Raw genomic sequence first — 21,745 nt, forward strand, 5'->3', positions numbered from 1 at the left:
CCGGACTTTTGACGCAGGCTTGATACTCTGGAGGAGGCTATATTGGGCACAGAGAGGTGGACCCTGGTCAGGGGTGACTTCAATGCCAGGGCACTTGAATGGGATATGCCTCACCCAGACTTTTGAGGGAAACGAATTCCCGAAATTCCCGAGAGCAGAATTTGTAGTTTTAAACCCAAGATCCACTCTAATGTTCCTGTGCCCAGGCTGCGAGGGAAGCATTCCCGACGTAACCTTCGTGTGAATGAGGACCCGTAGGAACTTGGTTACAAACTGGTAACCCGAAAAATCAGGGCTCTGCGGAAATCTTGTTCACTTAAGGCCGAGCAGATGGACCGGATTATACTGGCACTATTCCCTGCGCACCTCGAACGGGGCTGCCCACCTTTCACTTTAAAAGAGTTGGAGCAGGAAATCTCCTCTATAATAATAATAATCGTTGGCGAAACAATCCATATTGGATCAGGGCCTTGAAGTGTGTTAGAGCACTTTATTCAAGACTGCAACGGTACACTACAGTACATTGTAGGAGGCAATGTGGTCGGCATTGCGCTCGCCTGAGATTATTACTCTGATTTGACTCAGGTACACATTCACAGCTGAGTCGACTGGTATCCGACGTCAAGTCACGATTCAAATTCCACTGCCACCAGCGAGATTTGAACCGCAACCTCCCGTATGACAACCCAGTGCTCTAACCACTGAGCTATTCGGACACATCTCCTCTATGAAAAACAAAAAAGCGCCAGAGCATTTTCCCCTTCTCGTTACAAGGTGGCGAGGCTTACGATGGTCGACGCTCGAAAGGTGGCAAAGGACACTGAAGGCCCCTATAGTAGTCCTTTCTTGGTCGCAGGTCCTGTCACTCGTTCTACTTGGCCTTCGAACAGCCAATCGAGAAGAATTTGCCGCAAGTCCCGCGGAGCTGGTATACGCTGAGATCCTGAGACTCCTCAGTGACCCTGTTCTCGACATCAAGTCAGGACTCAATTCAATGCCAAAGCTGAAGCCGCCACCATCTGCCAACCACGCGAAAACAGTAGCTGACGTGCCCAGGGATCTCGAATCCTGGACGATTCTCGCTAAGAATAAAAGAAAAAGAAAGATGAGCCTGGAGTATATCAACTGCAACAGAAGAAATCAAATTGATTACCCTTAAGTATAGTAAAGATAGGTTATGTTATATGCAAACTTAGATAGCTAGCACCTCTAAAGAGATATTTCAGAAGTCTTGATTTGAATCACTTTGAAGCAGCATATACCAGCCAATATGATCGAAAAAGTGCAGTAAGCCGAACTTAGAGGATATGCCGCTAATTTGTGAACCGCGCCGAAATTACGGTAGCGCTGATTAGATGAAGGATACCTCTGCCAACGCTATGTTGTAGGCATGTGAAGATAAGCCATACAAGAAACAATCGCATTTCTGCGAGCCGGTTTCATAAGGGTAAAAATCAATGGTGTCCTCCTAGTGCCGACCTCTTAGTTCAACACCAGCACAATATAAATAATTGCCTGCGATTTCAAAGCTTGGGCCTTTTTTGTGTAGAGTAGGTGGATGCGTTTACGCAGGAAAGTGTTGGACTCCTGCAAAAGACGGACTACCAACGAAACACCTCCCATTCCTCAGAGAACTAACCTGGAACCGTTTGCCACATTACTTCGGGGTAGCTTTCCCGCTCTCCCGGCTTTGGAAGCCTTCAATTCAGGGAATTCCTTTCACCAACAAGAGGGGAGGGGAAGAAGGAAATTGTTAGTTCAGGGAACCCCTGGCCATCCGATATCTTCGTCGGTCGGCTCAATCTTCTTCGCAGTAACAAGAGTCAGAACATAATTCGCAACACGACTCTATCTGTCAGCATCTCGGAGCAACGGGGATCATTTCCACGATTACCATCACAGTTCTGAGACAGTGCGATAAGCACTTGGCTCTGCACATGAGCAAGGCGCTTACGATGCACCTCCTTGTCAAGGACATCAATCCATACCTCCGCGCCATAGAGCAGGACGAACTCAAAGTGGGGACTACAGCTGCAGCCATATCCGCTGCTGCTTTGATTTAATCCAAAAAGTTCATCTTCGAGCCGAGCATTAAACCAAGATATTTAACCGTTGCTTTTAACTCTATAGTCAGCTCGCCGATCGCCGACCCTGTGTCCTATGGGTCGGGATTCTCTTTCTAGTCAACATGACTACTTTGATTTTTTTTCAGCACAAGGCTGAAACCATGAGCAGCGACAGGCGAAAACACCCTCCTTCAGGGAAGTGTTGAACGCCCCATGCACCAAATTTGGTGGTTGGAGGAACACCAGTTTATAAACTTCTCCGAGATACCATCAAGACCTGGCGCCTTCTTGTTTTTCATGGTGAGAACTGCTTCGAGCTTTTTTATTGTGGAAAGAGGGCAATCCTCGACGCTTTCTGCGCTATTAACATCGACCCGTACGGGATGCCGTACAATGCAGTGCATCTGGTTGGCACTTAGTATGCAAGGCTTCCGCAAAGCCCCGATTTTCGGGGTGATAATTTTATAGCCAAGTCGCGGTAAGTTCGAACGTCGAGAACCACACCCAAACTGATCACCAGGCTATATTTTTCGACAGTTTAAAGAAAGTAAAGAAGCTAGGGGGGACTTTGACGGAGGAGACATTTCTGAAGGCCCGAGAAAGACGTCACGACTCGAAAGGAACAGTGATGGAAATAAGTGTCAGCTGTGTCAGCCTGTAACTAAGGCATGCATTGCTACAATCCCAGGACGATATTTGAACTACAACAGGAATTCGAAAAACTGGTGAAACCAGAAAATTTTGATGGTAAATACCAAGATGCCTTTAATTGGGCCAATTGGGATTGGATTTTGGCTAAACTAGCTGACCCTCACTACTTAGTGCGATTAATCGAGAGTCTTCTCTGTAACAAGACAGACGATGGGCCGGAAGAATATATTGTAATGGCAGATGTTCCTCAAGGCTCCGTTTTGGGACTTCTGCTGCGGAAATCATGTACGATAAAGTGCTTGGCGTTCGCTTGCCAAAGGATATTGGTTAGTTTTGAATACGGCTTAGCGTCAGGTCTGTTGAGGGTGGGGAGCCTCGGAGCCCATAATAGAAGAAGTTTCGATTCACCCGTATGATTTTCTCTTCCAGTCCCGGTTTTCCTCCCTACGATGTTAGCTCACGGTTATTGTAATTACAAAACATCGCAAGGATATGGAAGTATATGGAAACAAAACCATTTATACCTCGGTGGGTGAATTAACGGTGCTGTGAGCCGAAAGAGAGTGAATTTGGCATACCGGCCAATCGTGTTCTGCGCGTGTAGCATTACGGAAATTGATTTTGGCTCTTCTAACGAATGAAGTGCACGAATCTGTTCCAAGTTCAAACACTAGAAATAGATATTCTGTAGATCAACCGAATGAGTACTTCACCTGTTCTCCGAGATGTACAAACACCATAAAATATAAGAAACTGAAAACTGATAAATCCATGGTAGAACCTATGTTTATTCGATTCTGGATCTGAATCTTTTCGATTCTGCCCGCTTCAGTGCTTGATTGGAACTGTTCAAAAAATTTAAATGTAATTTTGATTAAATGCAATTCTGCACCGAATAATTGTTATAATTGGGCTATTATCTGGATGGTTTCAAATCTGCAAAACATTTTTTAAATGTATACAGCTCGGTGATAGTAGTGTGTTTTATTTACTGTCCTTTTGCGAAATAGAATGAGCGCTATGAATGGGGATATTTCGATATTGTAATGAAACGTGACCTAAAGAAACCTCAAATGTGTTCCAGCAGCTCCTTTGTGTAAAACTCATAATTGACGGTTTCGTCTGGAGCTTCCTCGATGATACCTACCTTACCGTGGAGGAGCTCAGTAAGGAGGATCCTCTGGCGAACTTGAGGAGAAACCTGAAGCTTAGCAGTACCTAAATCATTAACCAAGGTGCAGCTTCTGTAACGAGGGTTGAATGCTCACGAGAATTAAGATGCCGCAAATGATGATATGTATTTGGATTTCAGGAAAATCCCAACTTCAACTAACATTCACCAGTGAAGCAAAGGGTATGGCAGCCAATCATGAAACAACAAATAACAGAAAAGAAAATTTAAAATTGAGTTTCGATCGTACCGATCCCACCTTAAGTGAAGGGGCAACCCCGCGCCCATCTCTAAGCTGCTATCGTTCAACATGTGTTTTCTCTGGCTTCTAGATTGCAAACTATTTATGCACCATGGGAATGAGAGACCTGGGGGCTAAGATTTCCGATATGTTCACCTAGTGTATGCCAACCGAAAAAAACCTCCGAGCAATCTTGGTTAATATGTACGGGCTAATTAGTGGTAAGAGGGCTAAGCTGTTGTAGCGAAAAGACCCGCTTCAAATTTCATTGGTGACAGAAGGACTCACATCGTGAATAGATGTCTGATACCAGTGCTGATCACACTGACTCTTACAGTCGACTGTAGTCATGTGGTATACTGTTATGGTCTTTTATAATATCCTCTGCCACACTCAAGGCTCAAATTCAATTGCAATCGGGTTGTAGCCCCAAAGATAATTATTATCCCCCCCTCTGTTGGGTGAGTTATAACATCAATAAGAAGGGATCCAGACTATTGGAACATCTAATCGCGACCGCCATCCTCAACTTGGGTAATGAACCCACTTTCTTCAAAGTTGTCAGGTGAGAGGTCATCGACATAACGGTTACACTCCCTAATATGACAATTCCTGTCGGAGAGAAGAAAGCCTTGAACGCTCTTAGGTCACATTCGCATTGATTTCTTAGTGGGCAAGGACACACCTCCAATTGCTTTATTTCGAAATCCGCGGAAGATAGATTAGGCGACGGACAAACAAGTACTGAATCCATTTTTACGCCAGCTTCACGAAAGTGAATATTGGTTACCCCATGGGAAGAAACTCCCCAGCAGATTATTATGCTAGTGAGGTGGTGACTAGACTGGACTTGCGGCATTTTCTGATTCGCCTTGTAACAAGTTGGGGCCTATATTCTACTGTTTTGTCTATTGACCTGTTCGTTGATTGTGGAGATTTTCTTGTTGGTAAAGAAAATATCACGATGTTTTTTTTTTCTGTGATTTTTTGAGTCTCGTGCCCTACTAAGTACAGCAAAAAGACACTGCCACCGTGATGGAATGAAGATTCTCCAGCCTCAGGAAGATGACCAGACAAATCTTCAACATCTACTACAGGCATAAATATTAGCAGTCAGACAAGGACCGCCAAGAGTCCAACCAAGAAACTATTGTCAGAACATCGAAAACACCAGTGAATCCGCGAGGCTCAGTAAGATTCTGTCCAAGGAATATAAAAACCCATCCTTTCTTAAAAAGTCGGAAGGCTCCTTAACGGAATCTTCTAGTGAAACCTTGGAGCTGCTGGTTCAAACACATTTTCCCACCAGTGAGGAGGACTGTGAGTCAGAACTTTGCTTGGAGAGTTTGCTGCCACCCTAGCTGTGCCAGACTATCAAATCGGTAATTACCGAGGATAAGATCAGTTGGGCTATAAACAGCTTTTTCTCATATAAATCTCCAGGCCCAGATGGCATAATGCCAGCCATGCTACAGAAGCAGCAGGAAAGGGTTGTGCCGTGGCTTGTTTTAGATTTACCGGAGCTGCATCTCTTTAGGATACGTATCACAGTCTTGGAGACGCGCACGAGTGGTTTTCATACCGAAAGCGGACAGGCGTGGTCATGAGTCCGCGACTTTCGACTAATTAACCTAACGTCTTTTGTCCTGAAGACCCTAGAGCGCGTCCTGGACATCCACTTAAGGACGATTATGGAGAAAACTTCTTTTTCTAAGTCCTAGCTTGCCTACCTCAAAGGAAAATCCACAGAAACTGCCCTTCACGAGGTAATTGGCACAGTTGAGCGGTCGCTGCAGTACAAGCAGTATACCCTAGCTGCTTTCCTGGATATAGAGGGAGATTTCAACAACATTAGTACCAACGCCATCAAGGAAGCCTTGGCCAGTATTGGATGTGAGCGGTATCTTACGCATTATATTATATCCATGCTAAGTACCACGGTAATCTAGTCGGATCTAGGAGGCAACCACTTGACCAGAGTTGTGAACAGAGGCACGCCCCAGGGTAGCGCCATCTCTCCGGTGCTCTGATTAATAGTAATGGACGAAATTTTACGAAGTTTGGACAACAGCGGGGTGAAGATGATGGCGTATGCCGACGACTTGATGATATTAGTGTCAGGGATGTTTTCGTCCATTATGAGCGACATCATGGAAAGAGCGTTGCGAAATGTATGCCTGTGGACCGCAAGATGCAGACTCAGCATAAACTCAACTAAAACGGAACTGATGCTATTCACCACCAAGCCAAGGATACCTGAATTCCACCTACCAGAGCTGAGTAAACAAAGATTGGCTCTTTTCTCTAATGTAAAGTATCTGAGAGTAATCCTGGATCCAAAATTAAATTGGAAATTGAACATAGAACTGAGTAACCCTCAGAAACACTGTGTAGCCTTCTATGCCTGCAAGAGAACCTTTGCAAAGAAATGGGGTCTTAATAGGATTCAAAGAACCGCGTGTGCAGGTGCTACCGGGGCTCTGCTATCCTGCCCGGCAGGTGGCCTCAATGTACTCCTGCATCTTCTCCCCGTAGACCTCCACATTAAATACGTTGCAGCGTACAGTGCCGTTAGACTACGTGAATTCGGATGTTGTGCAGCGAAGTCCTACGGCCACAATAATATCCTAGATGAAGTACCTCGGGAAATCTAGGAATTCTCCACGGACTATGCCACACGAAAACTGAACTTTGCTGTGGACTTACCAACCAGGACAAAGTGGAAGACTGGCGGCGTATTGCAAGGTTATGACTCGGTATTCTTTACGGACGGATTAAAGATGGCTTATGGAGTCGGCGCGGGGGTTTTCTCAAATACACACAGTGTATCCAAGTCGTATGGTCTCACAGGTTTCGCCAGTGTATTCTAGGCGGAAGTACTGGCGATATTGGAGGTCTGTCGATGGCTGGAGCGTGATTCGAGCCCCAAGCGTAACATAGCCATTCTGGCCGACAGCCAAGCGGGCATCAAGGTCTTGTACTCAGCGACGATATCCTCCAGACTGGTGGGGCAGTACAGAGACGCACTGAACCGCCTAGGCGGCACGCTCAAGATCACTCTCCTCTGAGTTCCCCGGCATAGAAACATAGAGGGGAATGAGCGGGCTGACGGATTGGCCAGGCGAGGTTCTTGGCAGCCCTCCGGTGAATACAGTCGGTGTTTCGTTGGCGGCTGTCAGGGTCGGAGTCTACTCGCACTACCTGGCCGCCGTGGACCTTAGAAGGCGAAGACTTACGAGCTGTGCCAAGTCAAAGAGAATTTGACCTGATTATAATGTAGCCCGATCATTAGAGCTCCTGTGCCAGACGCGTGCAAATGCTTTCAAGATTAGGGCGGTCTGTACGGGGCACTGGCCCGTAGGGGACCATGCCGCCAGGCTCGGCATACCCTAAAATTCATATTGTCGAAGCTGCGGAGAAGGAAGGGAAACCCTCATGCACTTTCTCTGCGATTGCCCACGGTCACTGGTAATTTCTTTAATAGCTCACAGATTTCTTTCGGGCGCGATCCACACGTGTGCAATGTAATAATCGCTATTTTTTTCTCTCGATTTCCGAATTTCATCGTGACGGTTCGAATGAACTATTGGCCCCGAAACCTGAAACTCGGCTGGCAGAAGGGAATATGTACATAGATACTCTCGTTTCACAGTGCTGGCAAAACTTATGGCTATAACCAACAATACGGTGATTTTTTGCGCAGATTCCAATCTCAGTGTTGAACAAATCTGAAAGATTTGGAGCAATGATTGCCCCGCTGGAGAACCAAACTCAACGAACCAAAGTATAGTCATGTTACCTTCATATTGAAGAAAGGAACAAATTCGCTAGTTAAGCTTAACGATACAACCATTTCTCAGTTGAAGGACGTAAAACACCTAGGGATGCCCCTAAACAGAAACTTATTTGAAAGAAACATATTGAGGCCAAACTCAGGTCAATCTGAGACTCAAAGACGCACTGTTTTGAAAACAGGCTCGCAATTTTCCATATACTTCCTATAGCCCTCGGCCGGGATATGCTTATATTGGTTACGGCTCGTTTTTGGCGTGCCATTCGCTAGATTACCAGCAGTTACGTAACATTTATAAACCCATGTATCACCGTAAGTAATAATGCATTGGATGAACATTGGGGTCACTAGCTAATTTGACAAGCGTCTCTTTCGATACCTCTTCTTAATGTTTTTTCGTACGAATCTGACGGCGACACACTTGGTATCCAAAACACCAACCACAATACGTCAGGTCGATCTATAAAAATATCTTTTTACAATTTTCTATGTATCATAGTTTGAAAGGTTCCTGCAAAACTTGCTCAACCCCTCTTCAACGTCCAGTTGAAGCAGCACATTCACCCAGAACCATAGCCACATCTCCTACCCTTCCACATTGGAAAATAAGACGAATAATATTCGAGAAATAATAACATATAGCAACTTTATCGCATATTTATTTCAAAATCTCAACAATAAATATTAGCATACACGAAATAAAAGAAATTACTGTTAAATGAATGTATTTATTGCATGAATTGAGTATGTTCTCTTATGTTAAAAGGAACAGAACTTAAAAGCATAATATCGTAATCTTTTTGCATGTACGGCAACGCACCATAAAAATCTGTTTCTGTGTTATCTGAAATGATTGGTTTTCATTTGCCAAAAATGCATTTAGTTAAATATCTGTACCCATGGCTTACCAACTGCATTTTCTTTTCATTTATTCAATATGCGCATAATTTTAATTCTAACACAGTTTTATATCTGATAATATAAAATATACATTTTTTGATATTATGTGTAAATAGCATGCTGACTCATTGAGTAGGTGTCTGCATTTGCATCTGCATCTAAATCCAACTTAAAAAAATATCTGTTTTACAATTATGGAGTGTTTATACGACGTTAAACTATTAGTACTACTTCATACTTCTTACAATTTGTGAAGTTCTTCTCATTTCTTTAGGTCTTACTCTAAGTGACAATAAAACGCGTTTGATATTAAAGGTCATACGGGTATAACCACTTATTGTTAGCTTTCCTAGTTTCGCGAAGGGGCACACGCATATATCGAAATTAAAGCTCTACAATCAGATTGTAAGTTTGTAAACGGGTCACCAATCAACGGAAAATCTCTGTGAGTACGAGTACATTATCCTACATCAGCAGTTGACAATATCAAAGGAGATCATCAGATTTGTTTTAGAGAAACTTAAAGCCAAACCTCGAGTAACAAACAAAGCGGACATGCTGGCAGGCATGGTCCCCCGAAACGACAGTGAAACGTAACACATTTTCCTCGAAAACGACTTCGTCTATGGAAAAGTTCTATAGTAGCTACTTAATACCTTGGACTGGGTCAGGACTTCCTGCTCGGATTCTAGTGGTAATACATTAATAGATTATTGAATTACTATATTTGCTGATTTATACAATGTACCTTAACGATCTAGAACGCATATGCTAGATTTAAAAGTGAATACAAATTCTTTAGTACAATATACTTGCGTACATTTAAAAATAATCAAAAATCACTTGCAGTAATATGAATATCAGAGCTTTGCCAGCATAATAATGTTATTATACATAAAGAATCACGCATATCGGCGGTAATAAAGGCATTGATTTTTGTCGACGGCTATGTTCTTGGTTTCATGTTTCATCATTTTCATTTCCACACAATGATCAGCATTCGAGAACGCTGCTTGCTTCGCGCTTCAAATCTCTTTTCACCTTTTATTACCTATTGTGCGTGAGCCAATATAGTTTACATTTATATTATTATCTTTAAGTTATCTTACGACTACGCATTTATTTTGACTAATTAATTATTAATGCTCAATTTTGTTGTTGTTGTTTCAAGTGGTTTTATTCTTTAACTTCAAAATATTTGTACGTAGGGTTCTCGTATCCATTTATTTGCATATTTGCAACATGCCGCTCTTCTGGCGTTATTGGCATCCCAACGGTCTGTAAGAATTAAAGACAATCGTTTTCAGATCAAAGGGTATCAAAGGGTTGAAAGGAAGAGAACAAATAAAACGGCTTTTAACCAAAACATTATTAACAGTAATGCGCCTCTCCAATAAAACGTTGACCTGCTATTAGATGGTTTCAAGCACAAGTAAAAGAGAGGGTCTCCGGCAATGTACCAAGTAATGTTCTCAATAAAATAAAATTGTTGAAACCAAATCAAATCCTATCTGAACTCTGCTGGTGACAAGATCCTCGGCAGCTTAACCAGGAAAAGACATTCAATGCTAAAAACCTATAATCATCCCACTTAAGCTAATTCTTGAACGCAATAAAAACTAAAGAAGAAAATGATGTTACTCAATAATCCGAAGATAGTGCTGTCAAACGAGAAATCCAATCCAGTTATTGGTAAGGAGGATAAGGCGTGATGTAAAGTATGAGCAACCATCCCCAACTATAAGCGACTTAAATTGAGACCTATGTGATCCCACGGATCGTTGGAAAGCGGAAACACTGAGATCCGATCATCTACATAGTAATAAATCTGGAAGGTAATAGTCAAAACTTTGCAACGCAAACCCATTTCACACCATTTAAGACATACTACGGTCACTGGTGGCTTTTAAAGAGAAGATGCTGTTTTATTAAAGCGAACCTCAATAGCTCCAATCATGACGACCAAAAAAATTGTGGCATGAGATCCTGTGTATGTACCAGGTGTGCAAGCTTAAATCCGCTCTTTGCTCCCAGATGGCGTCAGTGAGCGTATCAAGCTGCTATGAGTGCGCCATATTTTTTTTTAGTTCGACATTTGTCAACAATTGTCAGTTCATATCATCAGCAATTTCTTGCAAAAACAGTTTTTTTCTCTTCAATTATCATGTCCAGTTTTGTTCCCGGAAAGAAGCATTTGCGGGAGGCTCTGCTTTGTTGCATCAATTTGAAGAAATCAGCCGCTGAATTGCATCGAATGCCTGTGGAGACCTACAGCGACAATGCTCTATCGGAAACAACGTGCCGAGGCTGGTTCCGTCGGTTCAAAGATAGCGATTTCGATCTGAGCGACAAGGAGCGTGAAAGTCGGCCCGGGAAAGTGATGGACCACGAATTGGAGGCTCTTTTGGTCGAGGACAATACTCAAACACGGAAAATGCTCGCCAAGCAATTAGGTGTCTCTCAACAAGCCGTTTCAATGCGTCTACGTGCAATGGGTAAGGTTCAAAGGATTGGAAAATGGGTGCCGCATGAATTGAGCGATAGGCAGATGGAGCGGCGCCAAAACACATGCGAAATCTTGCTTTCTGCCGGGTAAATTTCTAAAATGTGGGAATACACTATTATTAACTTTATTTGTGCAGATATCGGAACCGCGGATATATTTTGAGGTTCTGAGAACGAGACCTGTTACACTTTTTGGGGGTCATATTTTGAGCCCTCACTCCCCTATGTTTCACCCAATATCAAATATTGAATCCAGTTTCGGAAAGTACTAATTGAGACTATTCATTTGATAGCCCACATGGCTACATTCTGTGAAAAAAAAATTTGCACCCTCCATTCACATGTATGGGGAGCCCCCCTTAAACTTAACACAAAATGGCGCCACTTATGCATGTAAAGGGAACACCAGATTACATAATCTCACCAAATTTCATAACAATTGGTCAAGCCGTTTCCGAATAAATCGAGTGTGACAGACAGACAGACGGCCAGACAGACACCGACTCGATTCTAATAAGGTTTTGTTTCACACAAAACCTTAAAACGATATTTTTGGATCGGATTGTGCCTGGCGACAAAAATCAAGTTATTTTGAGAACGCTAAACGAAAAAAATCGTGGGTTGATGCCGATCAACCAGCGACATCTTCTGCAAGATCAAATCGCTTCGGACGGAAGACGATGCTGTTCCTTTGGGTAAGATCAGCGGCGTATTGTCTACTATGAACTGTTGAAACCTGGTGAAACTGTCGATGGCCACCAACTCATCAAATTGCATCGTGCTCTGAATGAAAAATGGCCGGAATATTAGCAAAGCTGATTTTCCTCCATGATAATGCTCCGTCGCACACGTCGAAAAAAATTCGAAATTACTTAGAAACGCTCAGATACTACCTCACCCCGCTTATTCAGCAGACCTGGCCCCATCCGACTATCATCTCTTTTCATCGATGGGCCACTCGCTTGCAGGCCAGCACACCAATTCTTACGCAAACGACCGAAAATGGCTTGATGGCGTGGTTTACCTCGAAAGTTCAACAATTTTATTGGCATGGTATCCATAAATTACCCGAAAGGTGGAAAAAATGTGTAGATAGCAAGAGCGTGAGTCCGATATACAAGTTGCTCGTTCCGCCATAACACTCCACCCCAAGCTAAAACCAAAGGGGGGTTTCAGCGCAGAACCAGACGCAACTCGGCTGACGCAAGTCAAAATGCACGCGTCGTGCGCTTCTCACCCTGGTTGCGTTTTCTTGCTGGACAAAGGGCTTTATTCGACTCCGCGGGACTTCGAAGAGGGCCTCATAAGGTGGCTACAGCGGCTTCTGAGAAGCGTCTGTCCTAATTAGAATATGCATGCAGGATTCGAGATCCCTGGGCACGTCAGCCACGGTTTTCACGTGGTGGACGGGTGGTGGTGGCTTCAACTTTGGCGAGAACAGGGTCGCTCAGGTCGTCTCAGGTTCTCCCCGTATACCTGCTCTGCGGGATTTGCAGCAAATTCTTTTCGATTGGCTGTTCGGAGGCCAAGTAGAACGAGTGGCAGGACCTGTGATCAAGAAGGGTCGTCTCGGGCCATTATAGCGGCGTTCAGCTTCCTGGACTGCCAAGGAGTCTTGCTAAACTCTGAGAAAAGGGAGGAGTTGAACTGCGTTCAATGATCGGTTATTATAATTGCCCGCATACCAAAGCGTGAAATCCATTCTCGACAGAGAGGCTCAGAACAAGAGTGTGCAGTAATGTCTTTCAGAGGTATCACTTCAGGCCACGGCGTGAACCTATCGATGATTATGAAGCAATACTTGAAACCGTGCACGACTATGTCACAATGAAAACCTACGAGAAACGTCTTTACCACAAGTTCCTCGTAGGTAAGCCACTGACCAATTAGCAAATTTATAGGAATAGAAAACGTGAAGCAAACAAAGCGATCATTGCATGGAAAACGGTTTTACGGTAAACTTAACACTGATCTGATTATTACCTTGAAAAGCACGTTTGGAACATTGTTGAAATCACCATCAACTAAATCTGATCTGCCAAGAACTGCGAGAAACCCCCTGTCTCTAGATCGTCTCCTTCAATCTGAAGTAAGCGTTTAACCGCGTACCACACAAACTCATGTGGAATACACTGCGCTAATCTCTGGCACGGTTGAAACCCGTCCATTAGGTTAAACTGATGCAACGTAATCCAAAGAAAAAAATTGAAGTATGACAAGGACAAGAGCAACTAGTCCATCTTGTAGTATAATCGCATCATGCAGTGTCTGTTATGTCTCCTATTCACTCCGTTGTACCGTATAGGCAATCCTCACAACTTCCTCGTTGATATTTTTCGTTTTTCACTGTTTCCATTTCCAGAAAGAATACTTTAATTTCATTATCATCACATTTACTGTTGTGCAAACTACAACCTCACAAACACCAGGACGAATGCAAATATCCATGACGGATGGTATTCCCACTTAGGGCAACGAGATTGAGAGGCTGACGTTCCATCCCTCCACCAATCTTACTGGAACTGGTACATCACTGTCAATGGCGGCCATCTGGTGATTATGGACACAAAGACCAGTTTTCCTCTTCTTCAGTGAGTTTTGGCTATACAACAGCAAAAACTCAATGAGGAAGAGGACAACTGTTCCTCGAAATACCGGTTTATGAGGAATAAAAAACTCACTATTCGGCATTAAAAGATAAAAATTTGTCCTTTTTTTTCATTATAAAATAGGCCGGAAAAAACGACACACACAACCGAAGAATCTTATAGATGGTACTCAGCAACGTGATACCTCTACTATTGCTGCACTGTGTGATATCTCCCTTTTTATGTATAAGACAGATAATGCCTATTTGCCAGTCGTCAGGCGTGACTCGCTGTCCCACACCTTGAGCACAAGTTGATGAACCACTTGGTGTAACTGGTCGCCTCCATATTTAACCAATTCGGCTGTAATTCCATCGGCTCCTGGTGACTTATGGTTTTTAAACCGGTGGATTGCACGGACTGTTTCTTCTATGCTTGGTAGTGGCATCATTTGTCCGTGGTCTTCAGTCGACGTTCTTGAAAGTACTCAACCCATCTTAACCCAATACACCCATTAGGCCAGAAATCAGATTTCCCTCTTTGCGTCGACTGGATAAGCATCGAGGTGTATATGGCTCCTGCTGACTTGTTGGTGCGGTTGCTACCTGTACTTCTCCATTTCACATACCTGAGGAGCACTATGCTAACGAGAAAGTGATCCGAGTCTATATTGGCCCTCCTACATGTAGCTGCGTTCAATTAGCCCGTGGTCAATTTGGTTGAAAGTGGTCCCATCTGGAGATTCCAATGTATATTTGTGGACCGCTTTCCGCGCAAATCAGGTACTTCCAACAACCATTTGATGCGACACTGCTAACTGAATAATCCGTAGTCCCTTATCATTGGTATCCCTATGTAAGCTTTGGGAACCGACATATCGCCTGAATACGGGTTCCGTCCCTACTTGACTGTTGAAATCTCCAAGTGTGATTTTGATATCATATCTGGGACAGGCTTCGAGGGTCCGCTCAACTGCTTCGTAGAAGGTATCCTTCTCCGACTCTGCAGTCTCCTCTGTAGGGGCGTGAACGTTATCTCTAAATTTGCCTCGCAAGCGCAGTGTACATAGCTTTTCGATTATATTTTCAAAGCCGATAATAACAGGTTTCTTTTTTGGCTGACTAAGAAACCTACTCCGAGCACATGAGTTACTGGATGGCCGCTATAATATATGGTGTAGTGACTCTTCTCCAGGAATCCGGTCCCTGTCTCCATCATCTCCATCTGCAATTTTTCATGAAGAAAGAACTTCCAACGGTCACGACGTGGAGGTGGAGATAGGGTTTGGTAGTAGAGCTATTGATGTTGGTTCAGCAAGCATTTTCAGATTTTATGGTCCATCGTGGGTACCAATCCACGTTTCGCCCTGGGACCTATACTACCCTTTGACAACACCACAGCTCTATTACCAAACCCTACTCCCACCTCCACGTGGTGATCACTGCGAATTCTTTCTCATACGTTATACCCTCACTGAAAAATCTTCTACAAAAATTACAATGATGAGAGCACTGTTTAAATTCAAACGAATATATACAGATACAAAAGTTGGTTTTTTTGTCGTGTCAGCGAATTCGTTTCTTTTTTTCATTGTCCTTCCCTCTCTCGTCATTGTTTCCCTTACAGCTTTTCTCATAAACTGCATATTGCGTACCTCTGCTGACTATGACTCTGTCTTCGTAGCACTTTAACACCCTCGTTCGAAGCATCCTTGTGTATTGCTAGCTGACATGATTACTGCAGCTCCAACTGATTTGCCTTTGAAAAAATTCAAAACGATTTAACCCGATCTCTTTTCTTTAAAAAGAACTTCCCGCAAGTATCATACCCACCTTCACTTTCTTAACTTCTCTTACCTAAAACTACAGCCTGATAGCGCCAACAGCGCCACAGTACACAAGTAGTTTAGTCGCACTTAACGCGATCCTTTGTATAGCACGCGCGATATTGAAAGTTTTAAATTGATTTCCACCCCCGATTCCGAGGCTAAGCCGGTGAGAGAGAACTTTATCCATAAAACCCTTCCTCCTATTATAGTATTAAACGTGGGCCAAGATTTTTATTTTTCCCATTTCCGAGGGTAATATTTAAGTGGATTATCCCCGTTTGTTGTCCTCTTCAATATATATGGTAAGTAAATAAATACTCTTATTCGATTTTAAGTTTAGATGAGTTATAAAGATGACTCAGGGATATTTTGGTTCACATCCTCAGTCATTACTAACGCTAAACATACGCTGGACCTTCATCTTCGCTGTTTGAATATCATCATCTCAACGCTAATACCAAACTATTTTACTGCTCCGCCCAAATAACACTTCTTTATAAACATATGAGCAGCACATCAAATTTAACGCCTTTACTATTTCAAAGGACCTTTTAGATTTCCCATTATACGAAGTTCAATAATAAATTACTTCTTTCGAAGAATACACATGCAATTTTCCAATTCTTCAATATCTAACAACCCCAATATCAACTAAACACTCACCTGATCAACTTCTATAAAGCCTTGTGCATGTGGTGAACGTGACGCTCTCCACTTTGCAACAGCTACTCCTACAAATATGGCACCCAACAATGCTACGCCAGCAAACGTGAGCGTGAAATATGCATTTCGCCCGCCACGGTCCGAAGATCCGTAAATTTCATGGCGCACTGCATAGTTCTGTACAAAAAAACGAGAAAATATAAACACACAATCAACGAATGTAATCCATTTCAAGTTACAGATTCTCCATGATCAAAATCATGCACCATAATATGCTGCATTCTGGGCTCTGCTTCTTGATGAGCAACAGCAGCAGCTACTTCTTCTACTGCTCTTTGGACCGCAGCATCATCTACTGTCGGCAGTACTGTTGGATTTGATTTCGGACTACAAGAAAGTAAGAGGTTTTGCTTAATATTTCGTGGCTATAGAGTCAGCAGATTAACAAATGAAGGAAAGTTGAGATAGTAAAATAAATCATAAATAAATCTTCTGCAACAGATAAAATTGATATTTGTTTTGTAAGTTGTTTTTCTTTTGTTTATCTAATTGGGTTAGCGACAATGATTGATATTAGTAATGCTTATGAGATCGTTAGAGACGGCGAAATTCGATTTACCATGCAAGCTTTTTGACGGATACTTGGGAATAAACCCTTTCCCAAAAATATTAAATTATACGAAAGGAAAATTACAGAAGGAATGTCAATTACACCAATTCACAGCGTAGTAGGAATGATAACTGAATTATCCAAATTTGACCTAAAAGAGGTCACATGATTAGAGCTGGCAAAGTACTTCACTAATTGAGAGACTGATATTCATGCAACTGGGATCGGTTCCTCATCAACAGAAAGGAAATACTAACCTCCCTTGGGTACACATTGAAAATGCAGACCGAGAAAAAGAAATTTTAACCCAAAGAGAAAACAAATGACAGAAAAGACCCAAAAGCATGCACCAATTTCACTGAGGAAGGACTTTTTAGAAATCAATGGATGGCATGACAGCGAAATCATTTAGAGCTGGCAAAAAGTCAAGGAACGTGCCGAAATATAATAACAGATCATCATGAACCAAACTCACTACCATTTATAAACTTATTCCACTCACCATTCGGGTCCCACCAAGGTGCACCCACCAAATATTGATGGTGACAAAGGATGTACCTGGCAGAGTAAGCAAGAAGTGGTGCATGCCAACGAGAAAATTGACGCAGTGCTAATAAAAGTACTCAGAGTGGAAAATTGCCTGAAGGAGATGGATAATACCCTGAACACGTTCTACGAATTTGGAGAAATGAAGCACAATGTTCATCGCTATATTAAGGTGACTGTCCGAACTCTTAAGGACACCTGCGAAAAGGCCAGGTATCTATTACTGTCCAAACTGGAAAGCTGCAGAGGGCGTAAATAGCAGCAGAGAAAAAGTGGAGGAAACTGACGTAAAGCTTCCAGCACCAAAAAAAGCATAAACACCAAAGAGCCACCAACGGAGGCAGTGCTATGTTTGGATTTCATATCGAGCTTACAAAGGAAATCTCAGAAGATGGAAGCAAATTTACATATAAAAACAAAGGAAACCCCATTCGGATGCGTTTGTAATCGTCACCGGAAACGTTGGTCAGGAAAAATCCGACGCTAAGCGGCCTCGGAGACAATATCTCAAGAATCAGAACAACGCAGAAGAGAAAACTGCTGCCGGAGCTTCGGAGGACGCAGTACGAGAGGACGCTCAACTACTTGAACTTGGGTAGTAGGTCCTTGGTTGAGGTGATTACGGTCAAGTGATTGTCCCACGAGATAACTGTAGAGGGCAGTGACCTTGACAGAATTACGACCAAGGGGGACATATGGAGCGAACTTGTGCGGCAATTTCAAGTTCCAAACGGAAGTACCAACGCAATAAAGAACTTGCGGAAAGCACACATACGGTGGCAGGCAAACAGCAATCATCAGCTTGCAAGCTATTCGGTCAAACAAGTTGCTGGAAGCCTGCAAAGTGAAGATCGGATGGGTTGCCTGTAGGGTTCGAGACAAAATATCTCATCACATAGCTAGATTTGACACAAGCAAGCACAAGAGGTCTGACCGATGCAGGCGGTGTGGCGAAAAAGGCCACCTAGCACGGAATCGGGAGGAAGACCCTGGATTCATGTTCTGCAAAGATGCAGGCTTTGATGGTAAGCGCCACGCAGTAGGGAGCGGAAGATGCCCACTGTGTAGGAGCGAACCGCAAGCAATGAGTAAAGGAGATTTATTCAGATAAACCTCAACCACTGTAAGGCCGCACATGATCTTTTGAACCAGTCACTCCAAGAGCTTGATGTGAACGTAGCGATTATTAGCCAATCATACCGAGGAAGGAGATAAGGCGATATAGGCCACCAACAAAAGTGGAAAATGCGCAATTTGGACGGCAGGACGGTACTCATTCGAAGAAACAACCGCAAAACCTGATAATGGGTTTGTAAGAGTTACGCTCCGTCAAGCACAACAAGCGTGGAATATGAGCCAATTTTACATGAACTAGCGTTAGACGCAAGTGTGCAATCCCTCATTGTAATCGCGGGAAACTTCAACGCATGGTCTACCGAGTGGGGAAGCAAAGTTTCTAATAACAGACGGCCGGTATTTCTGAAAGCCTTTTCTTCGCTGGACATTGTGCTTGCTAATACCGGAAGTACCTGTATCTTCCGTAAAGAGAGAATAGGTTCATTGGTAGATATTACCTTCGTAAGCAGCGCGTTGATGAAGAACATTAACTGACGAGTTAGGGAACACTAGACGCATTGCCATCATCAAGCCATACTGTTTACTGTAATGGAGAGGAAGAGAATGGAGTCATCTCAGACAAAGTAGTGTAGTTCAAAGATGTTTACCGCGAAAATGTTCGCTGAGATATTTAAGGAAAGTTCCACACTAACAGGTAGAGTGAGAGAAACATCTGAGCAAATTGTCGGAAGCCAGGTGGAACGGTGGTGAAATGAAGAAATCAGGCAACTACGTACCGAATGACTGCAAGCAAATAGAACTGACGGAATTCCTTTGAAGAAATGTGTGAAGAGACCGACATCAACCCGTGGGAAAGAGCCTATAGACGGGTAATAGTTAAATTGAAAAGAAGCAGGGCCCTGCAAATCAAATGCCCAGTTCTATCGCGAAGAATAGTAATCACTCTGTTTTCACCGCAAAGCAAATGCGTTATTGCGACCGAAAGAGACCATCCCTCAAAGGATATCCCAAATATAACAGATGATGGGCTGACCATTACCTACGAAAAGTTAGGGGCTAAAAAGATATCCGCTCTAAATGGAATACCGAATATAACTTTAATGGCGGCCATATAAGCAAGACCGCAGTGGGCCATTTCCGCTTTTAATAGCTTTCCGACTTAATGGAAAAAGCAGAGCCTGTTGCGGCTACCAAAGAGTGGCAAACCACCTGGTAAGGCATCGTTGCATCCTGCTATTTTTTTACTGGACAGTAGGGAAAAGCTGTTCAAGCGCAATATATATGACAAGTTGTTCCCAATTGTAAAGGAAGCAGGAGGCATTTCCAATCAAAAGTACGGTTTTCGCACTGGCCGATCAACGCATTGGTCAATCTGACAGGTAATTGCAGGCATAAAGATGAAGGGGCGGTAGCAAAAATACGGTGCTATCATCAGCCTCATTGTGAGAAATGTTCTAAACTCAGCCTAATGGCAGCATATAAGATCCCTAAGCCAGCTAAATGTGCCCACCTATGTTCAGGTAGTCATCATAGGAGTAACGAACATCAAGCGCCAAATGAAACCTTCGGCCGGCTGGACATCATACTAGCCCGCCTTTTGAAGTAGAGGGCTAGGCTCAGTCATCGATGTAATTTACGTCAGTACCTCGTTGGTAAGTAGGATGAGCTGAAGCTTTCGAGGAAAAGACATTCCTGGTGGCTTTAGAAGGAGATCACCATCCGAAGGAAACGGCTTCGGAAAAAGTGGGCCAGCTATACCAGCGGGTAAGTGAGGCATGCGACTATACAATGCCGTGACGGAAGCTTCACCATAGTGGGAGACTAAACTACTGGTGGAAAAAAGAAATTGCGCTATATAGAGCATCGTGTCTGAGAGTGGGGAGGCTTTGCTAGAGGACAAGAGGAAAGCCAGAACATCGGCAGTCGAAGAAACAATACCGCGATTTTCGAAGGCTACGGTTTAATAGGACGTCTTCTCAGTTCACGGGGATGACCGAGGAGGAACTACGTGAGATTTGTGGACAAATTCGGGATAATAAGGCTCCAGGAGTGGACGGGATTCCGAACAAAGCCTTGAAGTTGCTGCTAAAATCTGCTCCAAGTGGTTCGTGCATGCGGGACGGAGTGTTTCCCGCTCAGTTGAAAAGATTGAAACTGGCTTTGTTACCGAAGCTGCAAAAGCAAAAAGATGTTGGAGAGAGTGATGAACAAGAGGCTGCTTCCGTTCATCGGGCTAACGGATAGTTTATCGGAGCGGTAGTATGAATTTCAGAGAGCGCGGCCAACTGTCGATTCAATAGTAACGGTCGTGGACCTGGCTGTTGAGGCATATACCACTGGTGAGTGCTGGGGTATCGCGATGCTGGATGTCAGGAATACCTTTAACTCTGCCAACGGGGGTTGGATTAAGGGCACCCTGGCTGAACTGGGTGTCCCTGGCTACTTAGCGCAGATAATCGCGAGTTACCTCTCGGAGAGACTTCTTTAGTACGAAAAGAACAGCGGACCGAAGGAATATGTTATGGCAGCAGGTGTTCCCTAAGGCTCCTTATACGGATAATTTCCTGTGGAGCATAATGTATGACGGAGTACTTGGCCCTCACATGCCAAAGGAAGCAACGTTGATTGGTTTTGCAGACAACCTGGCGGCAGTAGTAGTTGCGAAGCACCCGCAAAACGTGAAAGTATGTAAAAGTGAAACCATTCATGCCATTCATGGCTCCAAGTGGCGAAATTGAACCTGGCGGAAGATAAGACGGAGGTGGTCCTTATTACCAATCGCAGGAAAAACATACTGTCAAAATCCGGGTTGCTAATCACGCGGCTCGTGTCTATGCGTGTGCACTGTATAACGCAGTGAACCGGGGAAGGGTAAATTCGATATAGCGGCCAATAGCGCTGAGGATGTGGAGTGCATACAGGACAGTATCTGGTAAGGCAGTGTGTGTCATCGCGGGGATGATTCCATTGGATCTTCTAGCGAATGAGGAACACTGTCTCTACCGGAAAAAGAGGGCAAAGTGGCTGCGGGGTTCCGAAAAGCCACTAAGAAGGAGCTGTACAGGAGATGACTGCAACTGTGGAATAAATCCGAAAATGAACGCTA

At 43.6% G+C, this 21,745-nt stretch overlaps 1 protein-coding gene across 5 annotated transcripts in view; it reads right to left on the reverse strand.

The window, feature by feature from the left end:
• Positions 1-8,565: 8,565 nt before the first annotated feature.
• Positions 8,566-21,745, reverse strand: part of LOC119654167 (amyloid-beta-like protein) — a 92,267-nt gene continuing 79,087 nt past the window's right edge. For all 5 annotated transcript variants that reach the window (XM_038059338.1, XM_038059337.1, XM_038059340.1 and 2 more), the window contains exons 9-11: positions 16,646-16,793; positions 16,407-16,583; positions 8,566-10,100 (exon numbers count right to left, since the gene is read on the reverse strand). In XM_038059338.1, the coding sequence (XP_037915266.1) occupies positions 9,999-10,100; positions 16,407-16,583; positions 16,646-16,793 (427 nt within the window). In that variant the 3' untranslated portion in view covers positions 8,566-9,998. The remainder of the gene's footprint in view (positions 10,101-16,406; positions 16,584-16,645; positions 16,794-21,745) is intronic.

Source organism: Hermetia illucens, chromosome 4 (genome assembly GCF_905115235.1).
Source record: "Hermetia illucens chromosome 4, iHerIll2.2.curated.20191125, whole genome shotgun sequence".
Taxonomy (NCBI): Eukaryota; Metazoa; Arthropoda; class Insecta; order Diptera; family Stratiomyidae; genus Hermetia; species Hermetia illucens.